Source organism: Maniola hyperantus, chromosome 4, assembly GCF_902806685.2.
Source record: "Maniola hyperantus chromosome 4, iAphHyp1.2, whole genome shotgun sequence".
NCBI classification, from domain to species: domain Eukaryota; kingdom Metazoa; phylum Arthropoda; class Insecta; order Lepidoptera; family Nymphalidae; genus Maniola; species Maniola hyperantus.
In genome coordinates, this window is record NC_048539.1 from 14,822,686 (window position 1) to 14,842,148 (window position 19,463).

The 19,463-nt window shown below is 39.8% G+C and overlaps 2 protein-coding genes across 3 annotated transcripts in view; both read right to left on the reverse strand.

Annotated features, from left to right (window-relative positions):
* Positions 1-19,463, reverse strand: part of LOC117997286 (GTPase-activating Rap/Ran-GAP domain-like protein 3) — a 188,934-nt gene that overhangs the window by 125,500 nt on the left and 43,971 nt on the right. The window contains exon 3 of one of the 2 annotated variants that reach the window (XM_069509918.1): positions 882-987. In XM_069509918.1, the coding sequence (XP_069366019.1) occupies positions 882-987 (106 nt within the window). Of the gene's footprint in view, positions 1-881; positions 988-19,463 lie in introns of those variants that run through there. The other variant, XM_069509920.1, reaches the window with a different exon arrangement.
* LOC138402293 (uncharacterized) lies at positions 9,879-12,877 on the reverse strand. The gene has a single exon (XM_069498436.1). The coding sequence runs from the start codon at positions 12,126-12,128 to the stop codon at positions 9,879-9,881; it is 2,250 nt and encodes a 749-aa protein (XP_069354537.1). The 5' UTR covers positions 12,129-12,877.

Sequence of the window (19,463 nt, forward strand, 5' to 3'; positions counted from 1 at the left end):
ACTATCCGCACATCAGTCGTTCACGTAATCCCAAAGGCCCAGCCGTCATTGACCCTTTTCCAAGCTATAGGTAGGTAGGTACTTTTACAAATCCAACACAAAACCCTTTGAACGGTGAGAACTCTTTGTCAAAGCTTTCTAGATCGTTTTAGATTAAAAGGTGAAAAAGTACTTAAAACGAACGACTTAATTTAAATATTCTTCTAAACATTGAGATTTTTTTAAATACTTAGTCTATATTTAAGCTACCGAAAAAGGGAGGATTTATTAGATAAGGACATAAAAATTGTTGTGTAAAATTTCTAAAATGTCCTCAGTTTAATTTTTTCCTTTACAATTAGGTGATTGTTGACATTATAATGTTTTATGGGTGACAGACGGGAGCTTTTTACTGACATTTTATTTTATCCCCGGGAAAAAGAGCACATTAACAAACGCAAAAAATACGTAAAATATTCGCTTCAAACAATTTAAAGGCGGGCATAAAATCCCGGCGTGATTATTCTGGTTGGTAAACATGTTACCCGTTATTTTTGCATTGCTTTTATTTGGTTTTTATTTTAGACATTTTATTTCTCAAATATTGCGATATTTAGGTAGGTACTGTTAGTAACAACAGGTGAAATCCAAAGCGTTAGGGTTTCATTATAAATGCGAAAGTGTGTCTGTCTGTCTGCTAGCCTTTCACGGCCCATCCGTTCAACCGATTTTGACAAAATTTGGTACAGCGATAGCTTGCATCCCGGGGAAGGACATAGGCTAGTTTTCATCCCGGAAGATCAATGAGTTCCCATGGGATTTTTAAAAACCTAAATCGACGCGAACAAAGTCGCGGGCATCAGCTAGTAATGATATAATGTAGCGTAGTAGGGGTTACTTACTGACTATCCACGGTCAGTGCACGACGAGGCGGGGGCACCAACGCCACGGGCCAAGCGGCTTGCACCAACGACTCTCTTACAAACTGCTCCCAAGACGGCGACGATCCTGAAACAATGTCGTTGGTAAGAACCGCGTCAGTAAAGTAGACAGATACGTGATAGGTACAGTACGAGGCAGAAAATAATGTACATCGACCTATAGAAGGAGATTGAATTTGTAGAGTATTGTCTCTGTCGTTGAGACCGACAGAATGTCAGTAGGTATGTATGAGTGACAGAGACAACACTCTACAAAGCCGAAATGTCATTCTAAAGGCCGATGTACATTTTCTGCCGCGTACTGGTAAGACTAGGTGATGCTCGCTTCGTCCGCGTGCACCACATAAATTTTAAACTCCCATTTAACCCACTTAGGGGTGGAATTTCGAAACACCCGTTATTAGTGGATACCTATTCTTTACACTCATGTCTCTAAGACCAGCGGTTCAAGCTGTGTGTTGAAATATAAGTCAGTCAGTTAGTCAGGACTTTGAATTTCATATATACAGATTATATCCGCAATCTCTAATAGCTTGTGAGCAACGTAGTGAGTCTATTCGCCTTGCTGCACCAGAGAGGTTGGCTTAAGGCTTTCAGGAGTATCAACTAGGGATAATCTACTTAGCTCGTGTCTCGCAGAATGGATGAGACAGCTGGAAGATTGATCGGCAAAATTTGTGTAGTACAAAGTAGGTCACTTCTAAAATTAGAAAATAGTTTAAAGCACTATCGAACAGATCTTGTTAACTCCACTTTTCATTTGTTCATATTAATAAATAAAATACATTCCGTACCTCTAAAAACAGTCAGTTTTAGCATATTTTATTTGTGTTATATTTTGCCAAAATCTCTATCGCAAGGGAACTAATTATCAATTAGGTGTTTCTGCGTATAGTCTGCAACGACCTTACAGTTTTCGTCATTGTCTCATCATCATCATCATGATCAACCCATCGCCGGCTCACTACAGAGCACGGGTCTCCTCTCAGAGTGAGAAGGGATTTGGCCATAGTCTACCACGCTGGCCAAGTGCGGATTGGCAGACTTCACACACCTTTGAGAATATTATGGAGAACTCTCAGGCATGCAGGTTTCCTCACGATGTTTTCCTTCACCGTTAAAGCAAGTGATATTTTAATTACTTAAAAACGCACATAACTCCGAAAAGTTAGAGGTCCGTGCCCGGGATCGAACCCCCGACCTCCGATTGGAAGGCGGACGTCCTAACCACTGGGCTACCACAGCTTCTTCATTGTCTACCATTTTCTAATCTAGGTTTTCTATCTACTGTTAGGTATATTCTCTATTTTATTCACAATTTTTTCTCTCTCCTTCTTCCAATTTACAGACATAATATGTGTTGGGACTGCTGGGCATCATCAACTTCGCAACAATACATGCATATCCAGCATGTTGTTTTTTTCAATATGTACCTACAAGGTAGACCACAAATACCCTATTCCCTGTTAAAAATTGCGTCAATAGGTAAGACAGTTGTTCATGCTGTCTCTTTGTACATTCTTCCAGCCTCGGAATGAGAGTCTCTCTCTAAACTAAATTTAGAGTATCTGCATCCTTTTCTTTTTACTAATGCTAAAAAAGGAACGGAACATGACTTTCACATTTAAAGACTCTAAATTTTAGTGCACAATACAAATTTAAACAGTAGGTTCGCGAGTGCGTGCTAAAATCACGGGTTTTACGATCTAAAAATTAAATTTAAAACTGTCAAACTGTGTCTGTCCTTTTCATATTAAATTAGTAAGAAGAGCATGCGAATACTCTAAAATTAGGTTGTGCTCAGAATTAGCCCCAATGTAGTCCATCTAACATGGGTATAAGATGTAGACTATGAAGATGGAGTATAAAAGCTAAGCTGATTCCTAGTTCCATGGGTGAAATATCTCACTATTTGTGTAATTTTGCGGTCTTAAAATATATGCGCTTATTTTTTACACATCTGCAACTATAATATAGTATGTTCCCAAATTATTATACTTACTAGTTGGTAATAAATAGGTTAATGCCAACAAGTGAGCTCTTTAGAAATCCTGAATTCCTGACTGAATAGCTCACGCTGCACTTGATTTAGATAGATGGCAATTTGTAGTTGACCTCGACACGCTGCGAATTTTGTGCGACATTTAATTGATTTAATTTTTGATTTTAAGAAAGTCTATACTTACTACATGTGAAAGTGTGTCTATCTGTCACTTTTTTACAGCTCATCCGTTTAACCGATTATGATGAAGTACAACGTGGTACAACATAGAGTTTACATCTCAAAGATGACTTTTAATCCGGAAAATCAAAGGGTTTTCACGGGATATCTGAAGTTACGGGTTTTACGGGATTTACTCAATCGAGTTTATGTTTACACCATAATCGTAATAAACCTTGTAAGTATCCTTTTGTAAGCAAATAAATAAATAAATAAATAAAAATGTAGTAAATAAGAAAACATCTTTTAATCACAGATATATTTTATGTAATTTCCACGCACACAAACCTCTAAACCCTTTCGCATTTGTTGTAAATCTATGGATTTTAATATAAATTTATTGCCATTTTGTGTGCACTATGCACAAAGGCATTACTCGATTAGCTGGTAGATAGATTGGCTTTGCAGTACAATTAATCAATTGTTATTTGCAATAAAGCTCTGTAAAGCAGCTTAATACCAAACTGTCTGTTTGTTTGTACTACTACGTTCGATGTACCTAATGCTTGTACCATTAGATAACTAAATACTAATATTGGTATTTGACAAAGGAGTTTAAGCGACTTTTGTCAACCAGTAAGAAGTTATTTTGATAGATAAATCTCCGAAAGTCTGATAACAACGCAAAAAGAAAGTTGGAAATGTTTGTACCTCGAATAGCTATCAATAACCCGACCCTTACTAGCCAAGAGTTCGTTTATTGGTTTGTAACATTCCATGTCCATAAAATGGTACAAGTCTTTGTATTTTATTATCTTATTTTTTTCGTTCAAACATTGAACTAAAACATCGAAAAAAATGTGGCGTTTGGCGTTTCTGCAAGAGACCTATGTCCAACAGTGGACCGTGGACGTCTATCGGTTGATATTGATGATCATGATATATTAATTTACTCGCATCGAATGTATTTGCATTAAAGATTTTAATTATACGCCGAAAGTCCAATATCCAGTGAACCTTGAATATTATAGTAGCTCATTAAATAAATAAAATGACAGGTCAGTAATATTTGACTGTGGTAATAATATAAAATATTAAATTGTGACCACATTTTCCGTTAGTAACATATTTTCTGCTATTCACAAACTCGGGAATGTTGCTAGTTCTACACTGAAAACAGACAGACTTCCACTTCAATATTTAAAGTAAAACGTGATGCTGCGACGGAATATTTTATCGTAGAGCGATTGGAAGGATACCAAAATGTTTGGATAAAAAGGTTTTCAAATTAGATGACCTTTTTAAACACCTAACATCCTACTCCCAGCTCCCTTTGCAATGGGATCATAGGAAAACCTGGGAAAAGATAAAGGCCAAATCCGGACTATTACCTACTCGTGTCAACGTTTCTTCGTAAGGGCGGTTATGCACGAGCCGCCGCACGGCACGATAAACGACTCCGAGCGCTGTAGGTATACTCGTACCTATATATAGTCAGTGATAGATCGAGATAGCAATCGGGGTATTTATTTATTTATTTATTTATTGACACTTTATTGCACACAACACAAAGTAAACATTGAAAAAACACAATACAGGATCTTATTCTAATAGATGTAGCATGCAAAGGCGGCCTTATCGCTAAAGCGATCTCTTCCAGGCAACCTTTGACGAAAGGAATCACGAAAGCACGGGTTGGTGCGGCAGCCGAAAATGGCCCTAGGTATTATTATAAATTAGACTACATACACAGTAGGTACATTCTAATATTACACAAATATATATAAATATATATACCTATATACATATCTCTATAATATACTACATAATTCTGTTTACATAGATAAATAATAGTTCTTCAAACGATTTTTGAAGGTGTTTAAGGATTTCGCCTGACGTATTTCAGCTGGGAGAGAATTCCATGGGTATGTGACGGTGGCACGCCCCGCACACCCGCAACTCAACCGCGCTCGCCCGCACCGGGTTAGCGTGGGGGCTGTGCGGGTGTACGGGGCGTTCCCTCCCCGATTGCCATTTCGATCTGTCGCGTACCTACTATAGGTAGGTCGTCTACTCATTCAAAGACACCGCACATCACGTTGAAGACGACTGTTTGGCTATGTCGTCGGTGTCGCTATGTGGTTACGACTTTACGAGTTTTTTTGCGGTGACAATATAGCAGATGTACAAGTAACAGAAGTAAGTATGAACTTGCTGACGACGACGCACCACAGGACTCACGACACCACTTTCTTTCTCTTAGCTAAGTGAATGAATCCAGTATTTTTTGCATTTCCTTCTTCACGAGTAAAGCAAAATTGCAAAAAGGTAGCAAATTAATTCGGGATACAATATGATCAGCATGCTTACGTGAACAAGGCGCAACTGCCGTTATTCCGGTTGCGGAATCGTCACTTGTGAAAAAACGTATGAACGTCACGTCGTGGTGCAGTGTGTCGTGTGTTGTATATCGTGACTGCGAATCATGCCGTGCAGTAGCTTGTGTAAAACGCCCTTAAGCAACAAGGTCACACCACCCATTGTAAGGCATGACTTTCAGTGATGGTGAAAGTTTGTTTCATAACAACACAGATACGTGAGGAATTTCGTAATATGAATTTCGGCAGCTAAATGGAATGTTCTTGTAGGAAGCTTGACCTCCGTCACAGGACTTTTCAAACCCTTTGTTACTTTCACTAATATACTAGTAACGTAACCACATAGATGCCTCTTATTGTATTGTAGAAAACGGGCACACACCACGATTAATTTGGGGATTTATATCTGCCGATATTTCAACTCAGTTCAATACAATACAATTTTAAGTATGTCGTTATTGTTCCGAAAGGAAAAAACACCTACGTTAAACCACGAAATAAGCTTAAAATCATTAGATGCATCATGTTCATTAAGTATTATAATATGAAAACCAACTGTGCCTATATTTTTTTCAGCGTACGATGGCGTCACGTAGGTACGTAAATTGAATCTTTGAAAAAAGCAACCGCCAAGTTTCTTGCTAGCTCTTTTCGGTAGGACAGCTGTTGCGGCGCGTCGCTTGTAAACACGTGCGTAACAACGCCTGGGAACTTGTCCCACTTAGTTGACGGGGCGCGAGTGAGTGGGGGCAGGTAATTATTTTGCACCCTGTCCCTTAGTTGGTTCGTTGGTTCGTTGGTTCGTTACAGCAAGTGAGCGAACAGGCGTTCGTTTGGCTTGCTGACTCGCTAATATTATGGGCTGGTTGGCGTCCCGTCCTGTGCACCCCGGTCGTGCACCTCTACCGCGACAGGTAGACCTAGCGTAGGTACTTGTCGTGACGAAGAATGGATACTGGATGGTTGTATTAAAATAAAAGACTTATTACGTGTACCAGTGCTCTAGACTGACTAACTTTATTTCGCTCAACGAGTGGTATTTATACAGAAAAATATTGAAGCGAGTTGAATATTCCCACGCCAATATACACACTGTTTTAGAACACTCTTAGTTAACACTTAGTTTTACCCATAAAATAGGTTGATTTACAACACAAAAACTACAAGCTAACATAAATTCATAACTTTGTTTTTGTTCTCAATTGGCCTCTAGTCTCGCCTAAAACATAAATAATTCTACACTACTTTAAGTCCAAATTCTAAGAGTAACACAATAATTCATTTAGTCAAGCAGGTAGTGGTCGCTAAGAGTCAATAATTTTAACCGTACCTACTTGAAACGCACCCTTTTTTTACCAAATGACGAACCGTGGGATTTTAATCTACGCATAGGTACGTCGTGTTCGGAATAAACTCAATACTTTAAAACTAGTCGCTAACATCCTCCGCCTTGTGCGTAGCACCAATCTTCTGACCTGGCGATGCTACCAACACTACTATTTTGGAACTGGGTCGTCGTAGCACTCCTCCTCTTGTTTCAACGTCGGCAACCCTTGTTCTGCCATCAGGGCCTGGGTAGACTGTCTGTATTCTTCCTCTTGGCCATGTGCATCGTGGAAGAGAGGAGTCTACGATGAGAACGATGTCTCCCACGCTCAAATTCGTTGAATTAGATCTTCCATCTATTTTGCGAGGTAGCAACCTTGCTACCTCGCAAAATAGATGGATGGAAGGTAAGTACTCCTGTAGCCATCTCTTCCAGAAGTGCTCGGTTAACTGCTGTGCCGTTTTCCAGGTCTCCTGGCCCACTAGATTTTTTTCTGTGAAGGCTCCAATTCTCGCCGCACCATTTGATCTGCCAATTAAAAAGTGATTCGGAGTTAACGCTTCTTCTTCGGGGTTGTCAGCTGCATTCGTTAACGGACGGGAGTTGACAATATGTTCCGCCTCGAGCAGGAGAGTATGCAGCGTTTCTTCTCGGGGTATCTTCCCTTTCAGCGTGACACTCAGCGCGGTCTTGATGGATCGCACGAGTCTCTCCCATGCACCTCCCATGTTTGGCGCACCTGGTGGTATAAACTTCCATTGCACGCCTAGTTCTTCTGCTTCTGTAACTAGATTTTCTCTTTTCATTTCTTCAATGGCATGTTTCAGTTCTTTGTTTGCCCTGACAAAATTTGTGCCATTGTCACTGTATAAAACCTTGGGCATTCTTCTGCGAGCAGCAAATCTTCTTAATGCCATTATCATCGAGTTTGTGGCTAAGGATGGAACTAACTCAATATGTACCGCTCTTGTAGTTAAACACGTGAAGAGTGCTCCCCATCTTTTCTCATGTCGTCGCCCCACTGTCACCAACATGGGGCCAAAATAATCCACCGCAGTGCAGGTGAATGGCAGCGCTCCATATTTAAGTCTCTCTGGTGGCAGATCTCCCATTGGTAATTCTTGAGGCTTAGATCGATATGTTTTACACCACTGACAGTGGTGTAACGTAGAGCGAACTGCTGACCTTAATCCCAGTATCAAAAAGCGTTGACGCAGTTCGTTCATCACTGTGGCATGATTACCGTGATTGAACCTTTTATGATAATTTTCTATAATCAACTTCGTAATTTTGTTCTTGCTGTCCAGCACGATAGGTCTTTTGTAGTCCTCTGCCACTCCTTGGATTGCGTTGATTCTACCTTTCAAGCGTAGAAGGCCGTTGTTTACTTCTAAGTCAAGTTTCTTTAACTTGCTGCTATTCGGTAACTTCTTTGTTCGTTCTATGTAGCCAATATCCTCTTTGAAACTTTCAGTTTGGCTTCTTTTCAGTAGTAATACTTCAGCTTGTTCTAACAGTTCTGCTCCTATAGGAATAAATTGTCTGTTGTAAGTTTTTTCATTGCACAAATGTCTGTTTTGAGTCTTTTTCCTTTCTGAGCTCTTAGTCTTTTTCCAGGAAGGATCTTTTTTCTCAAGACGCCTGGAGATATTAACTTGTTCTTTTGTCTTGCATAGTGCTATGAACTGCAGTACTCTCGCCATGGTTCTCCATAGTCGTGTCCAGCTAGAAAACCTTTCTAGATCTGGGGCTGCGTAGATACTGTTGTCATTTAGGCTTGCTGTGATGTTTTTCTCTTTTTCTTCTCCAGTTTTTTCCTTCTTGAACGTTCTCTTCTCAGGCCAGAATTTCTCTTCCTGTTTCAAAAACTCAGGGCCTGTAAACCATCTGTGACTCTTTGCAAAGTTTTCAGGTACATCACGCGTGCCGTCATCCGCTGGATTATTTGAAGTGGAGACCCATCTCCATTCATGTGGTTGCGTGACATCTTCGATTTCTGCAAGTCTATGTGCCACAAATGTCTTGAAGTGTCTGGGATCCGACTTGATCCATGACAGAACAACACTAGAGTCTGTCCAGTATGTTTTTCCTTTGATTGTCAGGTCTAACTCCTGCGTAAGTGATTCAGCTAGTCGGCTTCCCAGCAGTGCAGCTTGCAACTCCAGTCGTGGTATAGAGACTGGCTTTAGCGGTGTTACTCTTGCTTTACCAGCAATAAGATTGACGTGAAATGAGCCATCTTCGTTCTCTGTACGCCAGTACGCTGCTGCCGCGTACGCAGTTTCACTCGCGTCAGTAAAGATATGCAGCTCCCCCTCAGTGGTATGCGGAGCGATGCATCTCGGGACATGGAGGTTTTTCAATAATTCCAAGTTCTTTACATATGACTTCCATGTTTCTTGATCTTGTTTTTCTATTTGCTCATCCCAGCCAATCCCACTTCTCCATATATTTTGCAAAAGCTTTTTTCCTTGTATTAAAACTGGTGATGCCAGCCCTAATGGATCAAAGGTGCTCATAACTGCACTGGTGACTTCTCTTTTCGTTGGAATTCTTTTTTCTTGCAGCACTTCTTGGGGCGTGTTCCGCAGGCTGGTGCGAAACCCGATGCTGTCTTCTTTGGTAAACCACCGTAAGCCTAAAGTTTTCTCTTCTTTTTCTCCAAGCTCTATTTCAGTTTTGTCAACATTTTCTTTTGTGATTTGCCGAAGAAGATTTGGCTTGTTTGATGCCCATCCTCTCAGTACGAATCCTGCTTTTCTGTGGATGAAATCTATTTCTTGCGCAACTTTCACAAGTGCTTGTTCGGAGTGAAACCTATGAAGATAATCATCCATGTAATGATTACGTACGATAGCTGTTGCTGCATCTGGATAACGTTCTTTGAAGTCTTCGGCGTTTCTGTTCTTCACAAAGATAGCTGTGCTTGGTGACGAAGTCGCGCCGAATATGACGGTGTTCATCCTATATTCCTTCGGTGGAGTGTCTCGATGACCTTCTCGCCATAAAAATCTTAAACTGTCCCTGTCTTCAGGTCTAATTTTTATCTGCAGGAACATTTCTTTAATGTCTGCTGCCACTGCCGTTGGACCTTAATGGAATCTTGTTAACACCCCGAAGAGAGATTGCAGAAGATCTGGTCCTGATAAAAGAGCGTCGTTTAAACTTCTACCTTGGGACTTAGCTGCAGCGTCAAAGACAATTCTTACTTTCTTCTTTAATGGATGTATGACAGAGAAGTGTGGAAGGTACCATTTTCTTTTTGAGTCTTGTTTGTTTGGCGCCTTTTCTGCGTAGTCTTCATCAAGCAGATGCTGAACTTGCTTGATATATTCATCTTTTAAGCGAAGATCTTTATCCAGGAACTGTGGAGCGAGATTCAGTTCATCGATGGTGCGAATACGATCGAGGTTTTTCTTTTCTTCTTGGTGGACTCCTCGTATTATTAAATTGAGCTTCTCAGAGTCCTTTTTGCGTATCAATTTTCCTCCGACTGTTTCTAGCACCAATTCTTCTTCAGTTCCCTTTGCTCCAATATTCTTAGCTATACGTGAATCAAGAAGGGATACCGTTGAACCTTCATCCAAAAGTGCTAATATCTTCTGGGATCCTTTTGGTCCAAACACTTCTACCGGAATTATCTTCAGATAAGCCCTGGTTGTTCTCACTGCGTGGACTGGGAACGTTAAACTCATTGTCATGGCCTGTTCAGCATTTTCCCTCTCGAATTCACGTGCTGAGTTTGTAGCTCCACTCGTCTGTTCTGAGCTTCTATTCTCTGAGTGAAGCAGGAAGTGATGCCATCGCTTGCATGATTTGCAAGGAGGCTTTCTGCACTTTGATTTTCTGTGCCTGCCCATCAGGCACTTGAAACAGATGCGTTGTTTGACTACTAACGCCCATCTTTCTTCAACAGACATCTTGAGGAAGCGTTGGCACTCTGTCAGATAATGATCGCCTTGACAATTTACACAATTCCATTTCTTTTCTATTTTGACCTCTTTCTTTGTTGGCTGAAGTTCATCTTCTTCTTCCTCTATGGTTGCGTGAGTTGCTTCTCGTCCACGTGGCTGTTTCTTCTTATCTGATGGTGCGTAGGCTCCACATGTATCTGCTTGCTTGTTCAAGAACTGTGCCATCAACACAAGATCTGCGGGTTCTTGATTTTCATGGGCATCAGCGTATTCGTACCAGCGAAACTTCAGATATGTTGGTAACTTTTCAACTATTTCTCTCACCATTACTGGAGAACACAAGTACTGAGGTTTCTGAAGTCCCTGAATGGCTGAGATGCAGTTGTGTATATCGCTGGCAAAGGCACAAATATCTTTCGGTGTCGCTGCAATCTTAGGGAGAGCCTTTATTCTATCTAGTTCTTCCATAACGAGTGAGTCTGGTCTTCCATAGCGACGCTGAAGTGCTTCCATAACTTGTTCTGGAGTGGCATCTGAATACAGAAGGCTCTTGAAAGTATTTCTTGCCGCTCCTTTTATGGCTTTTCGGAGTCTAGACATGTTCTGCGTCGGTGTGAAAGATTTTGATGTATCATCATAGACTACTCTGAAGGCTACCCATTCGGAGCTGGTTCCATCATAATAAGGCAGATCTTGATTAGCTTGATGATGAGATGGTAGTGGTGGTTGCATGACTTCCATCTTGTGGCTGTCAAATGCTTGTCGTATAGCACCTGCTAAAGTTTGGACCTGGGTCGTAGACATCAGAGGCTGTTCGGTCTTCACGATCCCTGGGTTTCCTTGTAGATGTTGTTCTGGAATGATGTCTTTCACATCTTCCAAAGGTGACGTCTGGATCCAGTTCTGAACATGCGAAGCCCTATCTTCTTGTTCCTCATCCAGATCGTCTTCTGAAGCTGAATCTTCAATTCTTTGCTTCTCGAGTCTGATTCTGGCCAGATTAGCTGCTGCTTCAGCGCGCTGCAATTCTAAACGCGCCAGTTCTTCTCTTGCTTCTAAGTCGCGTAATCTGGCAGCAGAACTCGTCGTTCGAACTGACTTGACTGATGCACGAGTGGAACCACCTGGTATTGCTGTCGCCAGGGTGCTGTTCTGGTTCTTCTGCTCAGTCTTCTTCAGTTGCTTGAGTCGAGCACCGGTTTCTGCAGGCCTCGTCTTCATGGTTACGGTAGATTCTGTCGCAGTGGTTCCTGAAGATTCCATGGTTGAAGTTCTTGAAGAAACATTCGATGCTGTAGCTTCTGAGTTCGCTACTGATGCGGACCCCTCGGATCTGGTGCGCTCGCTCGCCTGTTCAGCATGCTGTGATGCACTTGAGTCTGCGCGTAGGGGCACATCCTTCTCTTTCTGGGACCTGGTGAGAGGCATGTCTCTAGGTCCAGGTTCGTAGCTTCAGCCTTCAAAAATCTTCAACTTACAGTTCTAGGAATCCGTCGTCAGGGGATCCGGCTCGAAGGACCATTTGTTGCGGCGCGTCGCTTGTAAACACGTGCGTAACAACGCCTGGGAACTTGTCCCACTTAGTTGACGGGGCGCGAGTGAGTGGGGGCAGGTAATTATTTTGCACCCTGTCCCTTAGTTGGTTCGTTGGTTCGTTGGTTCGTTACAGCAAGTGAGCGAACAGGCGTTCGTTTGGCTTGCTGACTCGCTAATATTATGGGCTGGTTGGCGTCCCGTCCTGTGCACCCCGGTCGTGCACCTCTACCGCGACAGGTAGACCTAGCGTAGGTACTTGTCGTGACGAAGAATGGATACTGGATGGTTGTATTAAAATAAAAGACTTATTACGTGTACCAGTGCTCTAGACTGACTAACTTTATTTCGCTCAACGAGTGGTATTTATACAGAAAAATATTGAAGCGAGTTGAATATTCCCACGCCAATATACACACTGTTTTAGAACACTCTTAGTTAACACTTAGTTTTACCCATAAAATAGGTTGATTTACAACACAAAAACTACAAGCTAACATAAATTCATAACTTTGTTTTTGTTCTCAATTGGCCTCTAGTCTCGCCTAAAACATAAATAATTCTACACTACTTTAAGTCCAAATTCTAAGAGTAACACAATAATTCATTTAGTCAAGCAGGTAGTGGTCGCTAAGAGTCAATAATTTTAACCGTACCTACTTGACTGATGCACGAGTGGAACCACCTGGTATTGCTGTCGCCAGGGTGCTGTTCTGGTTCTTCTGCTCAGTCTTCTTCAGTTGCTTGAGTCGAGCACCGGTTTCTGCAGGCCTCGTCTTCATGGTTACGGTAGATTCTGTCGCAGTGGTTCCTGAAGATTCCATGGTTGAAGTTCTTGAAGAAACATTCGATGCTGTAGCTTCTGAGTTCGCTACTGATGCGGACCCCTCGGATCTGGTGCGCTCGCTCGCCTGTTCAGCATGCTGTGATGCACTTGAGTCTGCGCGTAGGGGCACATCCTTCTCTTTCTGGGACCTGGTGAGAGGCATGTCTCTAGGTCCAGGTTCGTAGCTTCAGCCTTCAAAAATCTTCAACTTACAGTTCTAGGAATCCGTCGTCAGGGGATCCGGCTCGAAGGACCATTTGTTGCGGCGCGTCGCTTGTAAACACGTGCGTAACAACGCCTGGGAACTTGTCCCACTTAGTTGACGGGGCGCGAGTGAGTGGGGGCAGGTAATTATTTTGCACCCTGTCCCTTAGTTGGTTCGTTGGTTCGTTGGTTCGTTACAGCAAGTGAGCGAACAGGCGTTCGTTTGGCTTGCTGACTCGCTAATATTATGGGCTGGTTGGCGTCCCGTCCTGTGCACCCCGGTCGTGCACCTCTACCGCGACAGGTAGACCTAGCGTAGGTACTTGTCGTGACGAAGAATGGATACTGGATGGTTGTATTAAAATAAAAGACTTATTACGTGTACCAGTGCTCTAGACTGACTAACTTTATTTCGCTCAACGAGTGGTATTTATACAGAAAAATATTGAAGCGAGTTGAATATTCCCACGCCAATATACACACTGTTTTAGAACACTCTTAGTTAACACTTAGTTTTACCCATAAAATAGGTTGATTTACAACACAAAAACTACAAGCTAACATAAATTCATAACTTTGTTTTTGTTCTCAATTGGCCTCTAGTCTCGCCTAAAACATAAATAATTCTACACTACTTTAAGTCCAAATTCTAAGAGTAACACAATAATTCATTTAGTCAAGCAGGTAGTGGTCGCTAAGAGTCAATAATTTTAACCGTACCTACTTGAAACGCACCCTTTTTTTACCAAATGACGAACCGTGGGATTTTAATCTACGCATAGGTACGTCGTGTTCGGAATAAACTCAATACTTTAAAATTTTTACAAAAAAAATAAAAACCGACTTCGTTACATAAACACTAAAAATTGAAAAATAATTTAATTTATTACCGAATATATTATGTATACAAAAGTTAATATAGTTCCATAATAATACTTTTTGGTGCCGGTGCCAATTAGCTTTAGCTGCGCGAATCGTCTAGACTTCATATTTTTATGGGACTCCACAATGGCACCTCATTGGCACCGACCCCAAAAAATATTATTATGGAACTATATTAACTTTTGTATACATAATATATTCGGTAATAAATTAAATTATTTTTCAATTTTTAGTGTTTATGTAACGAAGTCGGTTTTTATTTTTTTTGTAAAATTTTTTTATTTCACAATTTTTAGTGGCCCCATGGAATTATGCTATGACTGGTTAAAAATCTACTGTTTACTAAGCTATTACACTGATCGCGAGCAATTTACTCTTATCCGTTGAGGAGTTCCAGTATCTATCTTCGAAGATGTTCATCAGATCTTCACCAAATTGAAATGGGACCAACTTTGAAGTATACCCTTTCAAACAAAAAAAGAATTTTCAAAATCGGTCCAGGCGTTTTTGAGTAATCGGGGAACATACATAAAAAAAAAAAAAAAAAAAAAAAAAAAAAAAAAAAAGATTCCGACGAATTGAGAACCTCCTCCTTTTTTTGAAGTCGGTTAAAAACTAGTCGCTAACAACAGCCATTCCGAACCATCGTTTGATGCAATAATAACGATTCGAACGTGCTTGGAAAAGTTTAGTTGAATAAAAAAATCTTCACTAGGTACTTACTAAGCATAGGTACTTATTTCTATTTCACGTGAGTAATTTAATGATGATCACAACGTGCATTGATCAATCGCCACGCATCAGTGAGCTTCGCCGAACAAACTTCGCCAGGAAATTGGATCGATGTTTTGTATTTGAGGAAAGGGGAATGTTTATATAAAGAAAAAATTATCTAAGGAGGAATGATAGTAGGTACCTATTGACAGAAGTATGAAAGTAAAATATGTACGCGTTTGGCTCAAAAATAAGGTGTTATTTCATAAATTACGAAACCAGTTAATTGGTGAACTCAATGTTTTATTGGCAAAGTAATATCTTCAAAGAAATTCTCCAACGTCTAAGCGAATATAAATTACAAACAGAAAGATTCCGTTCTTATAATTTGATTGTATTATATTTTCATCTCTGTGATAATATTTTCATCATACTCGTATTTTCAGTACAGAAAGTAATCACAATAATTCACCTGCGTGATATATTATGTACCTACTTACTTTCTATGTTTCTTGTTAGTATTTTTATTACTGTCAATCGTCTTTCTTAAAGATTATTCTGTTGCACTGAATGGGAAAATTGATAGCTCTTGATATTAATGATAAAAGCTAAGTACTTAAGTATTTAAAAAAAAACAATATTATAGTCTCGAAGTCAGACTTTTTTTCACATACCTACAATCGAAGTCCAAGAAAATGTGCCCATTCTTAGATGATGTTTATTCCTGCAGCTGAACTGAAACGTCATGCATTTTTTATCTCGTTTGCGATTGTTTGTATTCATAAGAGTAATATTCATTTACTCGTCTAATATTTGTAGTTGATTTTACGAGCGTGGCTTTTCAGTAAATAACGTTTCCGACGATGAGTAACTGAGACAAAGGGTTAATCGAAGACAAGGAAGACAGAATGTGTGTAACAATAAAGTAATATTTATTATTAAAGCCGTTTTGTTGGAAGATCTCTTTAATATGCTACGCGTACCTACCTATTCTCTACTAATGAAAAGTTGGAGATATTTAATTATTTAAATGAACAATATTTAAATTAATATGCAGCCAGTATTCTTGGCACCACGCGGGCATGATTTGTTAGTAATTAAATAAGTCTAGCTTTAAGTTTTACTGTATTGTTTACTTTACAATATTAAAAAAAATATTACTTTGAAGAAATTTCGAAAAGGGTTATCGAGTCAACCGAGGACCCGAGAGCTGGCAGCTACCTTGCTTAAAGAGTTAGTTTGGCCATCCAAAGGGGTAAAGCTGCCAGCATCTTGGGTACAATGACTACAATGCCTCGTTGCGGTGGGCTCGATGAGGTTTTAGATTTTAATTTATTTTAGTTTTAATTTAATATTTTTTAGACTAGCTTATGCCCGCGACTTTGTCCGCGTGGACTACATAAATTTCAAACCCCTAATTTACCCCTTTAGGGATTGAATTTTGAAAAATCCTTTCATAGCGTATGCCTTCGTCATAATAGCTATCTGCATGCCAAATTTCAACCCGATCCGTCCAGTAGTTTGAGCTGTGCGTTGATAGATCTGTCAGTCAGTCAGTCTGTCAGTCAGTCACCTTTTTCCTTTTATATGTATATTTAGATTTAAGTTTTTTTAATAGAATTGTCTATCCCTTTTTAAATCCATATAAAGATTAATTTATGTAATATTATGTATCTAAGTATATCATGTAATAAAATGAACATATTTTCTTAGTACTAGGTATTTGCTCAACAGCCAGCGTGGGAGTGATAAGATACTATCATAGGTATGTAAATGGTATAGAATAAGTTATAGGAAAGATAAGCAAAATAAGAGTGAATAGGCGTCTTCTAGGCAAGCGCGGTCCGTTTTAGGTTACGTCGTTATTTACCTACCAGTAGTACGCTTAGGGTGAGATCTATAGAGCGCACTCTGACTTAGCTTTAAAACGAAACCGAGCTATATCTCTCATATAAATCTGTTTCGTTCTAACTCAATCTTAAGTCTGAGCAAAGTCAAAGTGCGCTCTATAGATCTCAGCCTTAGTATAATATTTTAATTCTTACCAACGTTGATAGTATTCGAGAGTCGAAGTCGAAAATAACGTCACAGTAAAATGGACCTAAATTGTCTTGATTTAAAGTCAAATATTCAGTGCCATTGATTTTAATTTCGCGACGTTTCCGCTTGGAGCGCTGGCTGTAAAAGTATGTACAAACTTAAGCTTTAAAAACAAGGTGGTTAAGGGCCATTTTACTTTAACGCTCAAGCGTATCGATTCTCAAATACTATCAACGTTGGTGAGAAGTAAACTCTATTAGCGTACAGGTCTGGTAGCGATCAAGCGCTAGTCTGTAAATTTGAAAAAATCGTATTATACCTACAGTTTTGAAGTACACAACAGTTACTGGTATAGAATAGAATAGAATAGAATGTTTTTTTATTCATGTAAACTTTTTACAAGTAAGTACTTATGAATAGTCAGGTAGTTTTAATTTACCACTGGTTCGGAATGCCGTTCCTATAACAAAGGCGTGGTCTCGGCGTAAACTCGCTTCAGCGAGTTTTCTATATTTTCATGAAAACCTCGAACTATCGAATGTTTCACAAGTTTGAAACTCTAGAACGCATTGTTTTTGTTCTATCACGCCATGTGTTGGAAGCCTGTTATAAGCAGCGTTCCGAACTTTGTTTTTATCGTTATTTCATAAACATTTTTTTACCACAAAGCCAACAAAGGAATCTTTAATGGTTTGAAATTGAATAATAAACGAGAATTTTCCTTTTAGAAAACCTCGTAAATGTTTACCTAGTAGCTTTCGAAGGTATATAAAAAAACTAAAAACCCGACTGCTAAAGGAAGGAGGGGGGAGGGGGGGTGGCAAGTGTCGGGGAGATTATGTGGAATGCATGAGGAGGGATTTAAAATAAACTACCACCATTTGTACACAGTGTAACTAGGTAGGTACACTTACATGTGTAGTTATTTTCTACGATTTGTCATTCCAAACTGTTTTCCAACATATTGATTGTACCAACTTATATATTTTCGTGCTCGCCATTGAAAGTCCTTTATTTTGATTATGTTCAGCCCGCACATTAAAGCACATAAAATCCGCCATTTTGATTTTTTAAGAATTTTAGGCGTAATGACGTATCGTTTATCAAAATAGGTTGAGCCGTTGAGTAGTTACGAACGGACATAGGAACAGGCTTTATCCACCGGTTCCAAAGGTTTTTCACTCCGAACTGTTTTTAAATATATAAATCTCTAAATATATAAAAGGAAAAGGTGACTGACTGACTGACTGACTGACTGACTGACTGGCTGATCTATCAACGTACAGCTTAAAATATTGGACGGATCGGTCTGAAATTTGGCATGCAGATAGCTATTATGACGTAGGCATCCGCTAAGAAAGGATTTTTTAAAATTCAACCCCTAAGGGGGTGAAATAGGGGTTTGAAATTTGTGTAGTCCACGCGGACAAAGTCGCGAGCATAAGCTAGTAATAAATATTTTCATACTCTCTTTTTAAAGCCCTTTATTTTGATATCCCACTCGTGCTATCAAGACAAATCTAATGACGCATCATTTATCAAAATCGGTTGAGCCGTTTTGTTTTCATGCAAAACCTTGTATATGCGTAGGTTCTCTTGAGGTTGAATTCTCTGTGCTCTGTTCTTATGTCACACAATCTCTTTTAAAGTTGAATAAAAAGCTCTATTTATTTTTCGCCTAATACCTATCCAAATAAAACAGGGGTTTCACTTTTAACGCTTAGGTAATCCTAAGCGTTAAAAGTTAAACCCCTGTTTTGTTTGGATAGCTAGTATGACTTTCGCTTTCAATAATGAAATTCTGTGTCGTACGATGGTCGTACGTCTTATTAACAAAAGAAGAAATTAACAAATATTTCCTTGTTTTCTGTAACAAAGGGATCGATCGGGCGATAGGAATCCGTAGCGATTTCATTGTTTATTCTTCTTCATTTTAACAACATTTGTGATCGTCCCAATTACGTAATTTTGACGCACTGCGACTACTTATTGTATATAATAATTCTAGGCTGAAATTAAATCTAATCTCGTTCATAACGACAAAACCAATTAAAATAGTGTAATTTTCACTCTAATTGAGACACTGGGTAAGAATACTAACTTTTACTTAAGTAGGTATTACGTAAAGAAGCGACACTTTACTCGCCCCACTAATTTATGGGCAGATTACACCTACCGAGTAGTGAAGCGAGACAGTAAAATGTCACTCGGCCGAGACAGTGCGAGAAATTTCGGCGAAATTGCACTCGTTAAGTGTTTATACCAACCGAGTACTCGGCCGAGGACACTGACTTGCCACTGTACTCGGTAGGTGTAATCTGCCCATTATTGTCACCCGCAATGTAATAGCTCAGCTACTGGCTTCTTGGTTCCACTTCTCAGACCTTGTTGCAACTTGTAACGCGAGCGAAAAGAACTTTTGCTGCTTAAATATAGCGCTGTCCTTGTCCCGATTGGCGCTTTGCTCAGACATCAGCCCTACCGTTACCCATATACACACTCAAACGGTGTGCGGACAGGCTGTATGCAGGTAGTAGTAATATGTAATTAATCAGCTATGGATA

Bases quoted from the DNA above. Each gene is read 5' to 3' on its own strand.
- LOC138402293 (XM_069498436.1), bottom strand. From the start codon at position 12,128: ATGCCTCTCACCAGGTCCCAGAAAGAGAAGGATGTGCCCCTACGCGCA.